The sequence below is a fragment of the Callorhinchus milii genome, unplaced genomic scaffold (assembly GCF_018977255.1).
Source record: "Callorhinchus milii isolate IMCB2004 unplaced genomic scaffold, IMCB_Cmil_1.0 Scaffold4, whole genome shotgun sequence".
Classification (NCBI taxonomy): Eukaryota; Metazoa; Chordata; class Chondrichthyes; order Chimaeriformes; family Callorhinchidae; genus Callorhinchus; species Callorhinchus milii.
In genome coordinates, this window is record NW_024704745.1 from 15,211,255 (window position 1) to 15,234,658 (window position 23,404).

A 23,404-nucleotide genomic window follows, 5' to 3' on the forward strand; every position below is an offset into this window, starting at 1 on the left:
GTGTATCCCGGTGGGGGAATGATGCTGCTGCTGTGGCCAAGGACTGTGATGGGAACAGCGAGAGGAACCAGACAGAGAGAGGAGAGGAGGGGAGGGGAAGGGAGAGGAGGGGAGAGGAGAGGAGAGGAGGGGAGGGGAGAGGAGAGGAGAGGAGGGGAGAGGAGAGGAGGGGGAGGAGGGGAGAGGAGAGGAGAGGAGAGGAGAGGAGGGGAGAGGAGAGGAGTGGAGGGGAGGGGAGGGGAGAGGAGGGGAGAGGAGAGGAGAGGAGGGGAGGGGAGGGGAGAGGAGAGGAGAGGAGGGGAGGGGAGAGGAGAGGAGGGGAAGGGAGGGGAGAGGAGAGGAGGGGAGGGGAGAGGAGGGGAGAGGAGGAGAGGAGGGGGAGGCGAGGGGAGAGGAGAGGAGGGGAGAGGAGAGGAGAGGAGAGGAGAGGGAGAGGAGGGAGGGAGGAGAGAGGAGGGAGGGGAGGGGAGAGGAGGGGAGGGGAGAGGAGAGGAGGGGAGGGGAGAGGAGGGGAAAAGCTGCTCCAGGCACATTGAACGCTCTGTTACCAAACAGCTGGTCAACGCCACAGAGGTGGTGCACGATCAGCCACACAGGTACCTACATACATACCCACCTGCAGCTATGGTAAGTCAGTGGCAACTCACCCGCACCCCATCCCATCCTTAACATCTCACTAATTCCCTTTGCTTTCTGCTCTCTCCCTTCTTCCCCATCTTCCAGTGCTTTTCCGCAAGTGTGGGGAGGGTGGAAATCATACTCCCCCCCCCCCCCCCCCCCCACTCTGTTTCCCCTCCATTTGCCCGTCTTAAGCTCTGTAAGTTATTACCCATTTACTGGGTGAGAATGCAGGACGAATCCTGCATTTGAATCTGATTTGAAAATAAAAGTTGGGGGGGTTAGTTTTAAACATTAGAACGAATATCATCTGACAATAATTAAATGTTGATTCATATATTCATTATTATTCTCAAATGCAATCTTAATAAATGTATTCTTTTTATCCTAATGATATATTTTTTCTAACAATCTATTATATATATTTATATGTATTGTTACTATATTTATTATTTTTTGACAATAAAATCCGGACGGTGGCTTGGAAGCTGTCCATCCCTCTGTAACCTTGTTACTTTATGAATAACATGGGTCGACTCTCTGCTGTAAAACCAGGGCAGAGGGCAGGTGGGAGTGAAAGCAGATTGAAGCCTTTGTGCTGCTCACTTACATATTACAAAGTTAGATCAGTGGTTATTTTTGCAAACCAGGATTTGTGGATTTGAGGAGCTTATCACTTGGGAACCGAGAGGCGTTTCAGCAGTGATGAGAAAGCCTCTGAATTTACATTCCATTGCAGTGTTAGCTTTCGTGAGAGGATGTATATTACAGCAGAAGTGTGTCACGCATATATATTTATGTATATATATATGTATGCCAGAAGCCATCCATGATCGTTTTATTGCACACTTATTCCGCAGAATCGAAGAATTAAAATAGGAATTGTTTTGATTTTAAAGCATTTAACTACTTCGTACATTTTGAGCTCTTTGATATCCAAATGGTAATAATATTGCGTATTCTAGCGATTTTTTTTTTTACAAACCAAATAAGGCAAATATGCAGTGGAAAATTTGGCCAAAATGTTTGATTTGTGTCTACTGACAGTATAGTAAAGCCTAGACACTAAGCAGAGTGGGGAGATGGATCTGGATTTGGATCTCTCCATTCTGTGCTACTGTACAGAGCTCTGTAATTCAGCATCAACAGTCTAACCAACAGATCTGAATCCAACCTCCCCATTCACAGTGAGAAAACGTGTCATCTCTTCAGCTGTTAAGGGTACATACAGAATAAAAGAACCATGTCACGTAAATTTCGTAATCATTACGAAGGAACCACCTTGTTCCCTAAAAGCAGGGAGGTTCCTTCGTAATGATTATTAAGTAAATATGAATTAATATTAAGTTTCTTCTGTTGGAAAGCACGTGGATTGCTTCCAGCTTGTGTTTTGGGGCATTGTCATTCTTTCCCTTTGATTTCCACTATCCCCAATGGCATTGCTATTTGTGGAATGGATGGACTGTGCATTCCAATTGCTGCTCCCACTACCTCATCTGCAGCACTTCAATTCATTTGACGAAGGGCTTGTATTCCTTCTGACCTATTTACCTGGTGGTTACAGCTCTCAGAATGACAGTACTCACACTGACCCCAGGTCCTGATGTCTGCAGACACGATTTCTCACAGTATGGAACCAACTGTGTGATAGTGGTAGGAAATGCTCTAATGCCACAATATGAATATTTCAAAATTCCCCTCAAATAACCATCTCCCTTAGAATACATCTTTATTGGTCTTTTATGTACAGGTGATGTGATTTGCAACACCCCATCAACAACAACCGCTTGCATTTATATAGCGCCCCTCATGCAGGGTAGCCAAGGGCAGTAATACAGATAATACAGGTTGCAATATTGACACAAGAGGTCATGGAGTTAGAATTACCTGCTGTAAAGAGACTAAGATTTCCATTGGCTGTAAACCGCAGAACAATAAGAGAAATTATTATTGATCTGCCTTTTTCTCACTCCTTTCCTGAGGGTGCCTTTCTTGAGCCATAGCCAAGGCACACCCACAGCCTTACATCAGGAAACAACTTTAGCCTATTAACCAGCCTAATCATTCACATCAGCAACCACTTCTAAGAGTAACACGCAATTCTAATGAACAAATGGTCAGTTTTATATGAGTTTTATAATACATTGATTCCTTATTAATGAAAATAACATTTTCCAAATTATTTTTCAATTTTCACTCACTCCATTCCATGCCCAGTCAACCGGAATGTCGGAATTCCAATCCTGAGGACCCACATTGTCAAACCTTTACAAATGAACAGTTAAAACGTTAGACAAATTAAGAACTTTAACATTTAACAAATATGTTTAACACATTCAAAGAAATCTACAATGGTGGAACACAGAGTGAAGCTTGAAAGGGAAGGAGAGCTGACAGTTCACCTTGAATTATTATATGCAAGAGTAGTGAATAGGTCAAATGGACTATCCAGGGAGGTGGTGGAAGCACATTTTGTCAGCAAATTGAAGAACTAACTAGTTACTCAATGATGAAATCAAATGATATGAGGATGGAGTAGTATAGCATTGATTTATACCTTCAGACTGACCAGATTAACTACAATAAACTTCTCTGGTCCTACATATTCATATGCTGTAAATTACTTCAGATTTCATGCATTCACTTTACAGTATGGATTCATTAACACCTGTCTGAAATCTTTGGTAGTGGAAAAGTTTGGTGAAGAAACATGGGAAAAATTGAGGTGTGTATTTACCATATTAATGAACAAACCTTTGAAGTACGTATTGATTTTTTTAGCAGACTTGCATATACTGTATATTTGTAGCTGTACATGTAATAATGCTGCTTTGTATGCTTTAGTTGGATAATTATAGTATAACCATTTCAATTAAATGTGTAAACCTTGTACCATATACCAATTGGTTATTTTAAAAGAAATAGATGAAGCATTCAGCAACATTTGTCATCATCAATGCATCTAAGGGGAAACTCAATGCATACATGAGAGAAAGGGTATAGAGGGATAAAGTAGAAGGATAGGGAGAGGGGATTAGAATGAGTAGAGCCTTATGTGGAGTATAAACACTAGCACAGACTGGTTGGGCCAAGGGTGGCCTCTTTGGGTGCTGTATAGTCTATGTAATGTAATTATGTAAAAACTTAAATCTAAAACAATGCAGATTCTAATTTATTCTAAAAAATATTATCTGCTAAACTGCAGAAAGACTTTCAGCAAATATATAATAGTTCAGGGGCTTAAAATAGTTATGACAAGAGATAATGACCTGTGTGGACCACGTTGCAAATATCTTCGCTGATCTAAAGGGGTGATCTTGCTGCTCAACAGGATTGCTTCCCTCCCCATCAGAAAAGCATGGCAGCCAGTACACACAGGGCAGTGGAATAGAATGATGATTTTGCTACCCCAGATGCTGCCACATCAGACTATGGTTAACGCCTCCTCCAGGAGCAACAGAGCCACAGGGTTTATATTGCAACACTGGTGTTGAAAGCAAGGTTGCTGACAGGGGCATTACTGCAACACAAACTGGGAATAAAACATTTATGAAACTCATGCCTAACTTATTTAAGTAGACAGATGGATCTTGAAAGATCTTCCCATCTGATTGCTTCATATTGTTTCATTTCTTCATAACTGAAAACTATCTGTTCTCAGGGCACAAGCCGATGTTGAGGACACATTCATGACTTACCAAATTTATGATGATGCCATCACCCTCAGGCTTGTCCATGAAGCCTGTAAAATTCTAGGTAAGTAGCTTACACGATGCACTGAAAAGATACGTTTGCATGCTCTAATTCACAGCAGAGCATTCCCTTTTAGTTTTTCATGTGTAAAACTTGTGGAACAATATAACACGAGTTGGACTGTGTTTAACAAGATCGCAAGAGTGGTTTGGATGAAGCCTATGTGATCTCATCTTCCCAGAACACTGCCTCACTGTCCTCCCATCACAGCAACAAGCTGTTTTTTTTTAAAATGAGTCCAGTGTCCTGGCCTCATCCACCTTTCATCCAACCTGTTCCAGACATTAAGTACTCGTGAGATAAAGAAATATTTCTTGGTGTCTGCCATGAAATTGCCCTTTACAGCTCTGAACCATTGTCTTGTTCTACTGCCTGCAAAATTCTACTACGAAATACAGTTCACTCCACTTTGGCTCTGGAGACAGCAGTGCTTCTCAGCAGAGAATGTGGAAGAGCTGACCGGAGATCACACCCTACAGTAGTGCTTGTGGCATTTTGGAACCCCAACTACTGAGTTATAGAGGGGGCTGTAATTTAGAGAAAAAATATTGCCCAGAAGTAAATACCAGCAAATTGTTAGCTCTCGTTAGAATGAATCTTCTTAAGAGTCAGTCAATGGGACAGATGCCCCTTCGTATTTGCTAAGCAGAATTTAAAAATGGATTTCTTGTTAAAATTCAAACAAAAATAGCAGCAAATATTTTTTCATGCATTTGCTTCAGAATATCCCTATTTGTGTCCTGCCATACAGGTGCATCTTCTGAAAGTATTCTGAAACTTTTTGGGGAATATTTCTTTAGTTTCTGTAAGATGTCCGGTTATGACCGGATGCTACACACACTGGGAGGATCGCTGATGGAATTTATTGAAAATTTGGATGCACTCCACAGTTTCCTCTCACTAACATATCAGGTAATCCATCAGTCCTTCTCTAAATATTTGTAAAATCTATTGCTATTACAATTATAGAGATCTAGGTTTATAAGTGTTAATTGGAATAGTGTCTATCATAATTATATATGTTTTTAGATTCATAGCAGTCAATGTGAAATTGCATATGTGTCTGATATATCATTGTGTGAAATACTTTCGACTGTTTAGAAGAAGATTTTGTGGGAAGAATATTCAGCTCAATCAATTTGTTCCAGATTTTCCTCGGTTTTACACATTACTATTGATTCCTTCAGAAATGGCTTTAAACTCAATAATAATCCAGTTTGATTTGATTCCTAATTTATTCATAGATGTGGCAAGTTTGATGTTGCTTGTTAAGCATAATTCTGCATCTCATTTTCTGGAGTCTCTGCAATCGATGAATTGCATTTATTGGCATCACTACAACAGAACCCTGTTTTAATGCACTTTGCTATATGCTTACGGAGTGATTGAGGTATGGATACCAAACTTTATTTACCAACAAATCCAAAATGCCTGTGTCAACTTCATTGGCGCTTTAAACTGGCAGTTGATGCACGAGAAACCAAAATGTCCAATCTCTGGGTCTTCAGGTTGTGCCAACATCACTTGATGCATGCTGTGTACGGCAGATATGACTGTTGCCCTGGAAGTCAGACAGTAAGGGCAGAAAAATGTTGGCCGGCTCTCTTGGTTTCCTTCATTCTATAAAATGCCGGTTTCCAGATCATCAAGTTACTGCCAACGTCACTTCCACAGTTAACGTGAGAGAATGTCAACAGTGACCTGTTAACCTGGAAGTTGGCACTTTGGGCTTCCCATGTGCCAGCCCATCTTTCTGCAAACATGCGCAGTGAATTTGGTGACACCGACCAGCGATAATGATCCATTGCAGCTCTGGTTGGGATTTTATGCTCCCCTCTCAACGCCAGCGTTATTATCACGCTTTGTTATGGAATTGTACTCTTTTAGATAATGATGCACAATTTATTTAGGGAATCAATATAGGGGAATGAACCATTGCATTCTTAGATGTGGCAATTATTATAAGGACAGAATTTGTGGTTTTTTGTCTCGTGTTTGTATTTGAATGCCTCTCCTCTTCTGGCGAATGGTTTCTCTCTCAGCCCGATTGGGAAACTAATCAGTGCCATTTTTATTTTAAACATGTCAGGGAATTTTTTATTTGAATCCTAGCCTCTAGAGCTGCCTTTTAATTTTTAAAAACATTTTACAATGATTTTTAGGCTTCTGTCTATTGAAGAAGTACAAAATCCTTGCTCTCCTTGGTCCCAATTCAGGAGTTTTCCTTCCAGCTAATGGATTTCACACTTCTTCACCAGACAAAGAGAACACAGAAAGGAAATAAAACAGGGCAAAGTAAGTGCCATATTTAATATATAGTAAACTCCTGATAACTTGACCCTGGCTTAATTCGTCACTATCATTTAAGTCATCATGCTGTCAATGTCACAGCCGCATTTATTTATGTATTTACACACAAACGTGCCTAACTCGCCACTCCGGATAACTCGTTACTGGGCTCTCTTTCCCTTGGAGTGACGAGTTGTCAGGAGTTTACTGTAATGCCAAAATGGTCACATTTCAGTGCTCCTCACATGAAAATAAAATCCCAGAGAAGGGACAAAAATCAATTATTTTAACTTGGACTTATTGCTATTAAAACTACTGGTCAAGTAGGGTGAGACAGGAAATCATATTGGATTTAGCTTTTTATAATTTGTACATAAATATATATATTGTATATACTAAATTTACATTTATATAGCGCTTTTCACGTTGGAAGAACTTTCACACAGAAAATTTATTATTAAGTTAGTGGAAATGCAGACTAAAGTTTTAATAATAGGATGTTAAATAATGATAGACTTTTTAAAAAATTGTCCTTTATTGTAAATTGTACCCAACCTTTTCACAATCATATGTATATACAATGTATATATAATGTATATAATGTATATATAATATGTATACATAATGCATATATAATGTGTGTGTGTATGATGTGTGTGTATATATAGTGTGTGTATATATAAATGTGTATATATATATATATAATGTGTATATATATATATATATGTGACTGGATTGACAACCATGCAGTTTACTTCCAAAGTGTGATGTATTGAAATCTCAAATGGAATATTCATATAATTGGATGTGTAATTGGGTGAAAGGGATCTCTTCTCCTGGATGTCTAGAGAGTGGTTTTAGTCACAGGCTTTTCAGATCCTGTACTGCCACACTTAATTTATTAGCAGGAATCCCAGAGGCTTCTATTCCAAGTCACGGGAGTGAAGATTTAACACTTCTTCACCAAAGACGGTCTTAAATTTAAATTAAAGTTAACATGACTCTCTGGCAGCCAGGAATTAATATTCTGGAATCCTCACTATCTCAAAAAGTTGCAGTGTTAATAATAATATTCTTTGCATTTGATATTGTGCCTTATCATATCATTGAGGCGACTTAAAGCATTTAAACTGAATTTGAAAAGCCTCTGGGTGAAATTATTAACTAGTTGGGGAGGAGGAGCAGTGTTTAATCTCAAACCTCTCATTAAGGACACCTTTTTTGTGTCCACTTGATATATTATCCCTGGCAATAATTAAGGAACGTAATGTATTTAGCCTTCCTGCATTTTTACCTCAAGTATTTCATATGAAGCATAAACATTACTGGATCTTGCAGCTGATTCATCAAGTGGATGATTACCTCTTGACTCCCCCAATAAAAAAAGCAATTGTGTGCTCTGTGAGTTTGTTATGTTTTTAAGCCTGTACCATGGTGATACTGGAAAATGTCTCAATATAAGGCAGATCCTGTTATAACACGTGGTAGAGTTATAGCGTCCCAGAGGGCTTATTTCAAGCGCTCTGGGATGCTCACCTACGTGAAGGGTGCTATATAAATGCATGTTATTGTTGTTGTAGAGTGTTTGTCCACGTTTAGTGCAGTTGGATCAGGAACCAGTACTCTAGTACCGTACTCTCCTGGCAATGTCTCCATGATTTCTTATACATGGCATACAGGGGCATCTCGCAGTCTTTCAGCATCACTCATGAGAGCAGACACTTCCTGCATCTATGTGCAATACACATGAATTGACATCAGCAGTTCCACACAACCTGGAAATGCTGATCGGAGGTCATTTTCATATCTCGTCCCATTTTAATGCAATGTCTGCCTTTATGGCCCCAAACCACTGCATTATAACTGGATCCAGCTGTATTTCATTAGTAAAGTTATTCCTGAATCTAATACATGAATATTGTTAATTAGGGAGCAGAATGTCTTTAAGAATACAGTAATTTCCTCTAATGTCTTTAGCAGTTGTGGAATGATGTTATGAGCAGAGCAACAGTCTTGGTGTCTGATTTGTATTATTTCTTAATAGGATTTCTTCATAAGCGAATCTATTTAGAATTCCTTTGGTACCTTTACTTTGGAAATAGATTGCGTCAGAGCAGAGTTCCCACAGCTCAGTGCAATATATTTCTGATTAGTTACTGGAAGGATTTCCCTTTTGCATGTGTCAGATTCCTCATTAAAAAACATATTTGAAATTCTTTCAATATGAAATTCCAAATCATGCAAACTCATTAAGGCTAAAATGCTTAAACTCTCAAACTAAATGCTACAACATGTTGTATTTCTTGAAATGAATATTTGTACCAAAGAAGATCAAATTGTTTGATTACTAGGAAATGAATGCACCGTCTTTTCGTGCAGAAAAAGGAGAAGACGGAAGAATGCTGCTTCATTACTATTCTGACAGAAAAGGGCTTTGTCATATTGTTCCAGGTAAAAATACATCATCATCTTCTTGTTGCCTGTTTTATATGCCTCATGTAAAAATATGAGATGATAGAAAAATAAGTTGAGAACATGCATGAATGTTACAAAATACGCTTATCAATAAAAAAACAGCTTGTTTTTATATAGAGTGCTTCATGCGGAGTAGCATTTCAGAGCGCTCATAAAATAAGATGTAACGAGTGGGATGTCCTCCCGACGTGAAAGGCGCTCTATAAATGGAATCGTGTTGTTGTTGTTGTTTTATGAATATTTTGGGATTGTTTTCAAGTTGACTGATAATCAGAGATACAGAGGTTGTTTTTCACTGGATGTACCTCCTGTGTGCAATGACTGGTTCCTAGGGATAATAGAAGCTGTAGCAAAAGAATTCTTCAACAGTGAAGTGGAGATGGAAATTCTTAACCAATTGGAAGAAGAAGAACGCACAGGAAAGAAGGAACATGTTGTTTTTCTGGTTGTACAAAAGAAACTTCCGCCACAGCTAAAAACACAGTACAAAGGCAAACCATTGGACCATAAGGTACACTAAAAGGTTAAATATGTACAGCTGACATTTCAGCACCAAGTTAATCTCCACATTTCAGCTCACATGTGGCAAAATGGTCATCATTATCCAGCAAAGGAATGACCAGCATTGTACTATAATATTTACAAGCAGATCAGCAGAATGCAGTTGCAACTGAATTGAGGGTAATGCTTAACCTTCTTGATTCTAGTGGGAAAAAATAATTTCTCAAATCTGTTTAGCAGTTATAAGAACTACGCAAAGAGGGCTTGAATGTTCACATGGTTCTTAATTGTGTCTGGTAGCATTTTATATTTCACTCACCCATTTTGGGGTCATGATGATATGAATGAAATAAAGTCTAGAGTGCATTAGTTAACCTGGAGCCTAGAGGCACTTGAGCCACGAGTCAGAAGGTTTTGGCTTCAAGTACCTCGCTGTGAGTTTCAACTCATAGTCTATGTTGACACTCCAATGCAGCGCTGGAGGCCATACTTCAAATGAATCATTAACCCAAGGCCCATCAGGTGGATGTTAAAGACCCCATGGCACTATTTAAAGTAAAGGGAGTTTCTCCCAGAGTCTTGTCAAAGAATCCCTCATATAAATTTAGCCATTCACTTCATGGCTGTTTGTGAGACATTACTGTGCAGAAATTGCCTGTCACATTTGCCTACAAAATTCAGTCACTACACTTTACAGTAAATCGTGTGAAGTGCTTTGAGACATCCTCCCGACATGAGAGGCACTATATCAAATGCAAGAATTATTACAGTATCAGGGTAGCATCCTTTCTCAATTAAAGGTGGAATTCAGAAACTGAATCCCTTTCAAATTAAATGTATTTTAGGTTTAAATTTAGAAAAAAACAATTGTGCTTGGGCAATTCCATTAACAAACAAGATGTTGAATGTCAATCTCTAATTCCCATCAGAATAAACTAACAGTAAAAATATTATGATAATATCCTTATAATGATCAGACAAGAATACTTAAATAAATGAGGACTAACCACAATCCAGTAGTAAACATTTCCTCTCCTACTACATATTCTGTATATAGATTGAGAAGGCCACGAATAACATGAAGGAGAACTATGTTGCATTACCTGATTGCCCAGTGAAGAGAACACATTGGGAAATTGTAAGAAGTATTGTCAAATTTGGTAAAGGTATGTTCTTTTATACACAATTATACATTGGATTGCAAGTAGAAAAATATATCATGCCCCATTGAAAGAAAGATCTAAGCATCATTCCATTTACTCAAATCACTCCTATTTCCTCCCTTTTTATTACTAGAAATCATTTTGGCTCCACAAATGTTCTGGGTTGTATTATTTGTTTACGTGCTGGGTTGCCCTATCCTATGTTTTCCATTCTTCTCTTCTCTTTTCCTTAAGTTATTTACTTGTGTTGGATTGTGATGATACAGGTGCTGCTGTCCTCTATTTACCTGACTTATGTGGCCATTCTTCCTGTGAGCCTGAGTGTTAACCAGCTAATTTACTGTGGGACATCATTAGCAAGTCCAATCATCTTGTGAAGCCTAAAATTCCTCATGATCTCATTAATTGTTAAGAACTGGAGAAAACTGCCTTGCAGATAAGAGTATAATAATTTGCAAGGTGAAAGAAGATCAAGATTCATCTAGCTCGCCTTCCACATTTGTCTCCCTAGGGAGCTTGTTCCATAAGTTTACTACTTGCTCACTGAAGTAGTGTTTCTGCAAATTTTTTTTTAATTTATCCTCCTTCAATCGCAGGCCGTGTCCTCTGGTTCTACCGTTCAATACAAGATTAAAAAAAGCTTATCATGGTCTACGTTATCTATTCCCTTCAGAATCATATCGCCCCATCAACCTTCTCTTCTCCAGTGTGAACATGCCCAGTTTATTTAATCGTTCCTCATAGTCCAGTCCCTCCATCCCCTCAACCATTTTGGTTGCCCTCCTCTGTATCTTTTCAATTGCTGCAATATTCTTGACCAGAACTGCCACAGTATTCCAAGTCTAGTCGCACCAGTGATTTATAAAGTGGGGATTACCCCACTATTTCAGCTCAATATTGCCCTTTTAATACAGCCTAGCATCTGGTTTGCCTTACTCACTGCTGCTGAGCACTGTTGCGATAGCTTCAATTTATTATCAATTAGGATCCCCACGTCCTTTTCATTTTCCATACAGATTATTTTCTTACCATTGAAATAATAGTAACTTCCTAGATTTTTGTCCCCATGTGAAGCACTTTGCATTTCTCTACATTAAATTTCTTCTGTCATTGATCTGCTCAATTCCCAAGAATGTTCAAGTCCTCCTGTAACCTCTCCTGTTCATCTTTGCATCACCTGCAAATTTAGCCACTGCTTGTGATTACTAGCTCCAGATTGAAAGTCAATTGAAGGCTTTCCCAAAGTTCTCCATGATCTCCTTTGAACTGTGATGAAGTTTCCTTCAGGGTGCACTGACTAGGGATCAGGGGCAGGATATCTGTCTCCTCTCAGTTACAGACCTTCTATCCCCACCACTTCTGTTAATTCAACATGAATCAGAATTTTTGAAATGTACAATATGAATGATATTTATGTAGTGCCTTTCACATCGGGAGGATATCTCAAAGTGCTTAACAATGCTGGATTGGCACCCGAGCTGGGGATAGGGGTGGGAGACAATGACGAAACGCATGGTCAAAGATGTACATTTTGAGAAGTGGCTTGAATGAGGAAAAAGAGAGAGAGAGTCAGAGGGATAAGGTTCCAGAGAGCGCAGAATGGCTGAAATCCCATCCACCAATGATAGGGAGGATAGGGCAGGGGACATGAAGATGCCAGTAATGCTGAGTGAAGGGAGCATCCTGGTTGGTGTGGATGAAAGAGGTTGCAGAAGTAGAGTGGGGATTTGAACAACAGAACAAAGATTTCGACAGAGTTTGAATCATTTGGAAAAATCAAGACAGGAGGTCATGAAAGCGTGAATGAGGGTTTCAGCAGCATTTGAAGTAAGATAGGGGGAGAGAGAGGTAATATGGTGGAGGTGGAGTTTGGCAGTCCTGGTCAGGAACAAGAGGTGAGAGGATACTGATGGAAGGCAAGCAGGAGAGCCTCTATATTGTCAATTTTCAACAGAAGATAGTTAGAGTTCATCTAGGACTTGATGGATCTGAGAACACCTGTATAAAGCACACAATCAAAGACACTCACATTAATACAGCTTCACTAGTCAAAGAAGAATAATGTAATGAGTATTTGATAATTATTGTATGTGACAAACAAAATATGTCATTGTAACTCAGGTGACCAAAGCAAATTTGCACAAAGAACTCATTGCAGTTAAATGGAGAGATAAGTGGGAATGATGACGAAGTAAATATTTTTTACACAGTGGTGTTTAGTTTCACATTGATGCTTAATTCCACTTTAAAGGACCATATATTGCATATTCTATATTGTATGAAGGGTAATGCAATTACCAAATGTATTTCTATTATTAGGTAACTTGCTGAGTATCTTTCAGCCAGTTTATCCTGAGAATCTTTGGATAGATACAAAAGCTTTCTGCAACACATTTCCTTTCCATATTGTCTTCGACAAAGAGGTAAGATTTCTTGATTTGTTTTGCCCCTATGCAAATTAGGCTGTCATATCATTGCCTAAACTGTTTTAAATGATTGGATAATGTAAATGTTACAATCATATTTACACACATTATTGTCTAGATTGTCTAAACATTCAATATTTTCTTTTGGTTGCAAACTTATTCCAAACTTCCGTAATAATCAGTGTGTTTTTAAAGCAAGAAATTCAAGGTCCAAAGTGCATTGACCTGAGATCTTTCCCTATGAATGGCACAAACATTAATAGAACTATTGTTCCTTTTTGATACAGCTGAAAGTGAAACAGGCAGGAATTAATATTCAGAAGTACGTCCCAGGATTACAAACCATGAACGTTCAGATTGATAATTATTTCACTGTTACCCACCCAGAAGTGACATTTACAATTAGCAGCATAAGAAAGTTTATCAACAGTCCATTTGTCTTGAAAACGCGAAGAGAAATGATGCCTGGATTTTCGAAAACCACACCAATGCTGGAACTCCGAGGTATTCAGACATTTTTACCTGAATCATATATATTATTATATGCAATCATATAAATTATAAGTGATTTGTGGTGTTCAATAATCGGCACTGGCATTTGGGTTAGACATTAATTTCTAAAATAATACTTACTGAACAATATTTGTAATGGTTAAATAAATTCTAATGATACTCATAATCACTAGGACATAATGGGTGGAACTGTGTTGCTTAGTAAGGTTAAAACCCAGCAGTGGGGACAATTAGAGATCAAATTTATGGTATTCATTAAACTAACAGTGACGTTTAATTATCGCTGCAATTAACAGTTGTTTAATGAGAGCTAATCTATCCTGTGATACATTAACTGGCTACTGGTAACAATGTGTCAGTCAACCTTCCCCTTTTCTCCTTCTCCCTGACCCAACCTCAATATGAAAATAAGGCTAAGACCAGGATTGAGCTTGAGGCCCCTTTCTCAATCTAATTAATAATAATATTTTCTTAGCTAGGTTGAACACAGTTTTCACCGCTCACTTAAAAATCCCGCCAGGTGCTGTTTGTGATGCCTGAGTCATTAGAATCTGACTGTCCAGATCTGATTGAGCTGTTCTTCATTTAGGGCAAATGGTGTGGATGGAGTCCATGCAGTGTATGCTTTACCTGTGTTCGCCAAAACTCTGTAGTCTCCACGAACTGGAGGAGAGAAAGATGCACATCGCTGACATTGCTCTGCATGACACAACCCGTGACCTGATCCTCCTGAATCAGCAGCGGCTGGCTGAGATTGAGCTCTCCAATCAACTGGAGCGCAAGAAAGAGGAGCTGAGGATTCTGTCCAAGAACCTTGAGACTGAAAAACAGAAAACCGAGACTCTGCTGTATGCTATGCTACCGGAGCATGTTGCTCATCAGCTCAAGGAAGGCAAGAAGGTAGAAGCAGGTAAAGGTCCTCTCCCACAGTTCGAATCACTGTAAAATTATCACAAATAGAGTTGATAACTTAGTCACTGAAAAGATAGTTGCTGGTAAGTACGCAAGATCACAAGGCAAGTTCAAATAAAATAAGTCCATTGTCCCAGTTGATCTCATCCTTTCAGAACATCAACGCTACTGTTTTCCCAATTTTATTGCCTTCACCCTACTGCCTTCCTATTATAACAACTACTGAACTCTTAAATAAGTCCATTGTCTCGCTGCCTTAAGCACCCTTTCTGTTAGCCTGTATCAGACATTAATTAGACATCACTTCAATGTACTTTATATAAGTACTCCTCATATTTGAAGCGCTTTGAGATATCTCAATGACATGATAAGGTGCTACATCAAATACAATTATTGTCATTAATATTATGCAGTGGATTCTGGTTGAAAACTGCAAATAGTGGGACAAGCAAGTGCTACCAACTGAGTCACACTTTGTTTAAAAAGGAGATATGGACATATACAGGCAAAATAAAGATATTAAGGGGTATGGAGAAATGTAAGGCAGGGAAATTAGATTAAAAGATTTTTCATGATCTAAAAATGTCATCATGTGAGAGGATTGATTGGCTTCCTTCTACTATTTATCCAGTGCAACACTGCACAGCTAAACCATCCAAAATCAAATGAAAATTTGGTTCAGTTGTCCACTAGCCGGCAAGCTTCCCATTCATTTCCTGTGTGGGGATGAGTTTCATTGTGATGCATGTTTGTGCTTTATTTCAGGAGAGTTTAAAGAATGCACCATCCTCTTCAGTGATGTAGTGACTTTTACCAATATATGTGCAGAATGTGAACCTATCCAAATTGTTCACATGTTAAACTCCATGTACTCCATATTTGATCGGCTAACTACTGTTCATGATGTTTACAAAGTAAGTTTATACTGGTCAGGATAACATCCAAAAAAGTTGAAGTTGAACTTGACAGCTTTTTACAAACTTGACAAATTTGAAACATATGATCAGATAAAAGAAAGAATTTACATCTTTATAATATCTTATCACATCACAACATGTGAAAACATTTCACAGGACATTACTGTTAGTTGGAGTTTCATAGAATTAAATGAAATGTAGAATGTATAGCACTCAAACAGGCCACTCGGTCCAATTAGTGTGTGCTGGTGTTTATATTCCTCCAATCATCCTAATCCCCATAATTTTAAAATAAATGAGAATTTCTATTAGAATGCAGTTGGATTTTATTTATTTTGTTATTTTATTGGATTTATTGAAGTTGGATTTTATGGATTTTACTTTATTTAAAATCTATTTTACAAGAGATTTTATTTTACTTAGGACTCACAATTAATGATTGTTCCAGTGTTAATGAGGAATTGTAACTGTATCTATGGACATGATTCTCCTCGGCTTGCCCCAGTGCCAGGAGCCAAATATTTTGACAATATTTGTTGGCAATCATTTGTGCCAACAAGTTCTCAACCGCTGTGATACATTCTACAATTGGAATCGATCAGATTTTCTACCCAGCTGAATCAGGAGAAATTCTTGAATTCTGGATGATTTCTTTCTCCCAATTCTTTCTCTCAATTGGTCAGCAATCTGTTTGGCAACAATAAATAGATAGAGATAATTGAGTTTCAAGATCTTATTTGTAGCTACAGTAGTTGCTTTATTAACCTCTTATCAATTGTAGGTTATGATTTATTTGCTTATTTTTATTAAATGACCCTGCATGGAATTTTCTGGGACTTGAAAGCAATGTGAAAGTAAATCAGATTACAAGTGAGTTACCCCAGACACAACAAGACACTTGAGTTCAGTGAGACACTTATTACAGACACTATTGTACTGATTTATATAGTCAATGCTGATGACATTTTCAAATTGAGTATTGTACTTATGCTTCTACTGTATCTCAAAAAAGCAAGATGGAGTTCATCAGTATGTATTAGGTTAATACCAACAATTGCTACCAATGTCAGACTTCTGATTCCATTCATAAATCCCTTGGGCTGTACTCTTATGCTATAATCTCCCAATTGATTAACCCTTGTAACATATTGTCTGCTATCTGTCACCCAATATATAATTAACTGGACTTTGAACATAAAGCTAAGCTAAATTATCTTCAACATGGTACCACACCCATTTTGGAACATAATCTGTCAGCCGATTGAAAAATTAATCCAAATTTGATAAGGACAATGAACAGAGAGTAGAGTAGAGGGCACCTCTACTGAACTGAAAATGGGTGCACTGACATAAGATTTTTCATTTAAACAGGCAAAGGAGACCTAATCCATCAGGAGATTTAAACTAAATGGTAGGTGTCTTTACTAACATGATGATTTAAATTACCTGTAGTTGAAATGCGTATTTTAATTAATTCCTTAGTTCTGAGAGGATCGTAACGTTTCTTATTTGACAATGCAATTTGGGGAAAATCTGTTAAATAATGAAGAGCTCAAAAGGAGGATTCATCGACTCAGAAAAGCTTGGACTTGTTTAGAATAAACCCAGAGGAAAATATTAAACTCGTCTTATATTTTACCAATGGTACTGAAATCCTGCCAAATCTTCAAATAGCTGAATTCGCAGCTTACTCTGAAGGAATATTTTATGCAAAGTACAAAAATCTGAAAAATCTAGAAGTTGCTGATTATTTTAACGGGAATTATTGTGCTCTGTGCCTGTTTGTAGGTTGAAACCATTGGGGATTCCTACATGGTAGTTGGAGGTGTTCCCATTCCTGTTAAAAGCCATGCAGAGAAAGTCGCTAACTTTGCCTTGGGTATGAGAATCGCTACCCGAAAAGTGATCAATCCAATCACTGGTGACCCTATTCAGGTATGCAGAAACAAAGTCAACCATTGTGTATACAAATGCAGAATTAAGTAAAGCTATTACAGAGAGTGTGAAACACATAGAAGATATACAGCATTGAGTAACAGCCCTGTAATAGCTCTATACAAGAATTGTACCAATTGGTATTAGTTGCAGACTGTGGTTCTGTCTTATTATTATGCATATCCCTCATATCTGAACACTGCCGGCACATTCAGCATTGTGTGTGATGTGCACCCAAGAGAATGAAAAGCAAGTCACAGAATTGCTGAGGTGATGGATGCTAGTTACTGGTCAAAAGTCTGACAGTTTTTACATATTAATTTTCAAACCACAATAATTCAAAAAGGAACTACAGCAAAATAGCCTTCTAGAAATCAATATTACAGATTTTTAACATATTACCTTAATCTACCAGCCACTTGTGGCTAGTTAGATTGGTGGAGCCCTGAGGCAGTATTTTGGAACACTCTGTTTTGGAGCAGCGTTGCAGATCCTTTCATTCCTGTTCTTTCAGCTTTTCTGCTACATTTGCCCTAGTCCAATTGTATTTAATAAACTTACTGGTTGCTCAGAAAATAACTTCTCTCTCCTGCTTTTGTGTATCACACATATAAGAGTCACTCTTCGATTTTGAGTTGGTTAGGGTCCTGCCATTATTTTGAACAGAACTTTTGTTGTCAGGGTGAGTACAAGTGGCTGCCAGCTGAGAACATGTAAATCCAGTGCAAATTCACTAGGGTGCTACCAGATATAAGATAATACAGTGGAACCCTATTACAATGTAGTGGTTTGGACTCATAAAATCCCAATCCGCACTATAATGAAGCACGACAGACAAGTCAGTTGGCTTGTTCTGTGCCACTGGGTGTCCTGGGTTATTAAGTCACCCTCTACACTGATTCTTCTGCCATGCACAAAGCAGGAAGTGAGGTCCGTTTCAACCTTATTTCCTGGAAGTTGGTTGTTTGATTTTCCAAGGCGAGTTGGCCCAGTGGCTATGGGAATGTAGAAGACCTGACCAGCAATCATGCTATGTTATAGCGCAGGTTGGGATTTTAAGAACCCTCAACTAAGGTGTCATAATAGGGCTCCACTATATATATTCAGCTATCACCAGTTTCTTCTATTTTGATGTGTATTACATATTTTTGCATTACATATATATTTCTAGATCTCTATTTTGACGCGGATCCCTGGCCGTCCAACACCTTGGGACATCCTCCTGACGTGAAAGGCGCCATACAAATGTAATTTGTTGTTGTTGTTAACATATCAGAAAAAATTGCTTTGCAACTCATTGTTACTCTGTCAAAAGATTTGTGAGTGTACTAACCTTCAACAAAAAGCTGATAGCAATGAAGTTGGTAAATTTATCTCACCTTCCTCCCCCCACCCCATATTTGATTTAGATCATCAACTCTTTCTTCTTCTATTACTATATATATATAATATATATATATATTAGATCCGAGTTGGCATACACACCGGACCAGTGTTGGCTGGAGTAGTTGGAGAAAAGATGCCGAGATACTGTCTGTTTGGTGATACAGTTAATACTGCTTCAAGGATGGAAAGCCATGGAGTACCAGACAAGATCCATCTCAGTCCTACAGCATACAAGTACATATACTGCACCATCATGAATGAATTTTCACAGGATCTAATGAGATCCATTGTTTTAATTGGGACTTCCAGTTTGAGAATATCAGAATGTGAAATTCATAATGTAAAAAAATAAGATGTAGATTTTTTTTTAGCAAAGTGTCTGAACTGCCAGATAGATATAATGTGTGTTTGCTTCTATAATTCTAATTGCCGTGAGTATATTGAACTAATCGCAAACCTCAAATTGTTAAAGTCAAAAACCAACAAGGAAAACAATGGCCAGAATTAATTCTGAGGTTAATTTCGAGATATCCCTCATATCTGAGCACTGCCGATACATTTCAGCATTGTGTGTGATGTGCACCCAAGAGTAGTGCATGAAAAGCAAGTCAGATTAGGAAGAGTTAGATTAGGTGCTTTTACGTAGAATTTTTTTTCAAGATATAGGAGAGATAACAGGAAATTACAAAAGGGACAATAGGGCAAACATTTTATTTTCAACTAAAATTCCTTTTGATTGTGTGCTGCTCCTGAAATTATATGAATAGCTATGCATCTATAATAATGTTTTGATTTATGATTTATTCTAAGTGCTGTACACTGCCAAGTGTCCTCCCGACCTGAAAGGCGCTATACAAATGTATTCTTGTTGTTGTTGTTATGAGTCAGCTAGAAATTTAAAAACCCTTCAGCCGGAGATGTAATTAATCCCCTGGACCTGTTGTTATCTCTCCTATAGCTGGAAGCTGGAAGGTTACTGGACTTTTTAATACTATAAAATCTGACTTCCAAAATGGGATCTGAATTTAAGAGTTTTCCACAGTTCTGAGTTATTTTAAATTTGAAACAAAATGGTCTTATAAGCTAAGACTAGATGAAATGTTAGGCTGATTGATGGTTTAAATAATGGAAGTTTTCATTCATATCTGGCGTATGATATATTTGACTTTGGACTTCTTGGATAATGAAACTGAATTAAAAAAATAGAGAAATACAGTATTTAATTTCCCCCTCAGCTCATATATTCATGCAAGAATTAGTTTTACTGGGATGGCCCATTTATCTGTATGCAATTTGTTTCAAGATTGATGATTGCTCTTTATAATTTTCTACAGAGCCCTGCAGCACAAAGGCTTTAAAATATTGCCACGGGAAGAAATTGAAGTCAAAGGCAAAGGAAAAATGTTAACTTATTTCCTGATCCACAACTTGCATGCCACTGAAGATGCCATCATGGGTAGTCCAACACAAGGCAATGGAAGAGATTTGGCTCAGCCAACTGATGAAAACATTGAGAAACCTGACCACAACGGTAAGCTGAAATGGAGGAAGAGTAGCATTTTACAAGCTCACTACAATCAACAACAAATTACATTTGTATTATGCCTTTCACATCAGGAAGACGTCCCAAGGCGCTGGACAGTCAAGGATCCGTACTTGAGCTGGTGTTGGTATATGGATGGGGTTAGGGGTAGGAGGGTGACCAAAGGCACGGTGAAGAAAAGGTCTTGAGACGAGTCTTGAAGGAGGCAAGGGAGGGGGCAAGGCAGAGGGAATGTGGGATGGAGTTCAGAAAGAATCCTCACGAAGGGCCCTATATGAATGCAAATTGTGGTTGTTGTTGATAGTTGTTTTCATAGAATTAATATTTTGAAAAGTGCCTTTAAGGTGCCACATAGAAAGGTTGTTAGGAAAAATATAAGATGTAGGTATTGTTTTTTTTCAGTGAAGTGTCTGACTTGCCAGAGGAGTATAATGTGTGTTTGCTTCTATAATTCCAATTGCCATGAGTGGATAGATTATTGGGTAAAATACCAAGCTTAGGTAAAATGCTTCCTATGGGAAAATTGAAGTGCAAATTGAAGCTTAACCTCATCTGTATTTGTTCTCCACTCTCAGGCCTTCATAAATCTCACTCTGCATTTGAACACAAGGTCCACTCTGTGTCCAGTTACATATTAGGTCATCATCTCATTTTTCCCCAACTTCTCTATGATTAGATGCCTTGTTTCTAAGCAATGGCTCCCTCTTATGGGCCAGACAAGAATATGTTTAATTGAACTCCACACACTTTGGGAGTCACCCAGATCCAATGTCAAGACACGCTGGAACAATAATCATGGGATAAAAAGTATTCTAGCAGTCTGATTCCTGTTTGTTACAAATGATCTAGCCATTTAACTCCCATAAATAAACTGAACATTGACAACATGTTAAAGGAAAGGAACAAAAGCAAGACTCATTGTTGATGAGTAGAAGTAATATTGTAATATAAAATAAAAGACTAAATGTAGATGGCATTCACAATCTAACCAGAAAGTATTGCAGATTATAATGAAAAACATCATTTTGGTTTACGGAAATCACAGTTAACCTATTGTTCAATTTGCAGAACAAAATCATAATGAAAATCCAGAGTATGGGACTATTGCTCTGAGATAACTGATAGTTAGAATCCAGTAATATGCAGTCTCACATCTGTTGGTGAGGACTGTCTAAATATTATAAGGTCTCTTTGGAGTTCAGCCTAACATCTATCTGAATTTTCAGAGCACAAAGGCAAAGAAACTAATGATCAAAATATTGTAATAAAAAAACACATGGGTTAATGGGTTAAAGACCTTTACACAGAGGTCATGGGAACTCTCTCCAGTCTCTCATAGCTTCTGGGTGGCTTTAGCAACATTGGTTTTACTGTGATACCCTGAAGCTGGAGGATAAGAGGGCAGGGATTATGGATTGTTGAGAGAAATGTTAAGACAAGTACCGGGAAGTATTTCCGGAACAGGTTACCTGGAAGGATGGTTGAGGTCAGAACACTTGACACTGCAATAGAGGATGAGAACAAATGGACCAAAGGATTTTCATCCATCTAATGATCATTTTGGGATCTACCTGAGCTTTGGATTATCCAGAAATAATTTGTTAAATGGGTCAGGTGGTTAATGGTCATGAACCTGCATAATTTGCCGAGTTGAATGATTTATGGTAATATATTAGAAGTTGATTACTTTCTCTTACAATGTGAGAATGATAGGAGTTGAAATTCCAGGAGAAAAAACCTTAAAAGAGTTTTTGTTTCATGCCAATCCATTTACACTCAAATACTCCAGGTGAGGTATACATCTTCCAGTAAGTGGGAAATGATGCAGACAATCACATCCTGGCAGATGATCAGCCCTCTGACTGCCTCGTCAAAGAGATTAACTAACTAGGGAGAGCAACTAGCCAAAGCTGAAGCATAGAGTCATTCAACTCACCCCATACGTTATCCATAACTAGCAAATTATTTGAATCCGAGTAAGCTCTGTTGCCTTTAGAAGCGATGCTAGTTGGCTAAGGCTTCTTTATCCTGTGTATTGCTTTACAAGAATATACCAACCATGAAAATCTCCTGCATAATCACTTTGAACAGTACGTAATAGTTTGAAAAAGTTTAACACTGTTCATGGGGTCAAAACTATTTCATTACGGATCAGACCACAGTATTGCCAACTCTAAAGTACATGGTCTGTTAAAGACACGTTTTGGCAAATATTAGTGGAAAGTACAGGAATAAAGTATGAATAGATATATATAACTACTTCATAAATATCATATGAGGTATTTTTCAAAATCTCTTCCTCTTCATTAGAAGGGCAATACATTTTAAGGATTGTTACAAAGATAACAGTACATATTTGGCTAAATAAAAAGCAAAGAGTAAATATTGCCATTACCACCATTCTTCCCCACGTGCAAACATCACTAATAAATGTAGCCAATTGTACAGATATGCTACATAATGCATGAGCTTTTATTTTATTTTAGTCTATACTTTTGCAAATGGAGAGTGTTGAGATTAATTTGTTTTCTCACTTTGATGATAAAGAAACCAATGGATTCCAAAGTAACAGTGGCCCAGGTACCATTGCAATTTCCAGAGGAGAAAACGCAGAAGGAGCGGGACTGGACCTGAACAATAAGGAGCCTGTCCACACAAGAAGCACAAACTCAAAGTTATGTGTTATATTATAAACTGAATACAAAACTGTAATATACAAATGACCAGTACCTTAGCTCATTGACCAAAGTTTGATTTGTCCTTTTTGACTCTTGAATTATGCTGAAACAAAATAATTATATATAATGCAAATAAAGCTATGTTTCAAACATTTGTTTTATGTTTTAAAACAAATTTTATTTGTTTTAAATTCTTCCGAATACATTATAACCAGCCAGCATGACACCTGGCTTGGACACTTGTGAGTTTTGTAACAATATGAGCTTTCTACTGTCCATAGGTCAATTGAAGAGC

At 38.0% G+C, this 23,404-nt stretch overlaps 1 protein-coding gene across 1 annotated transcript; it reads left to right on the plus strand.

The window, feature by feature from the left end:
• The first annotated feature begins 492 nt into the window (after positions 1-492).
• LOC103187614 (guanylate cyclase soluble subunit beta-2-like) lies at positions 493-23,153 on the plus strand. Its single transcript, XM_042334384.1, has 15 exons — positions 493-627; positions 3,270-3,343; positions 4,280-4,374; positions 5,123-5,283; positions 9,012-9,111; positions 9,468-9,646; positions 10,694-10,802; positions 13,119-13,222; positions 13,513-13,729; positions 14,328-14,648; positions 15,416-15,564; positions 17,356-17,502; positions 18,968-19,122; positions 20,223-20,419; positions 22,979-23,153. The coding sequence occupies exons 1-15, from the start codon at positions 625-627 to the stop codon at positions 23,122-23,124; spliced, it is 2,157 nt and encodes a 718-aa protein (XP_042190318.1). The 5' UTR covers positions 493-624; the 3' UTR covers positions 23,125-23,153.
• The last annotated feature ends 251 nt before the right edge of the window (positions 23,154-23,404 follow it).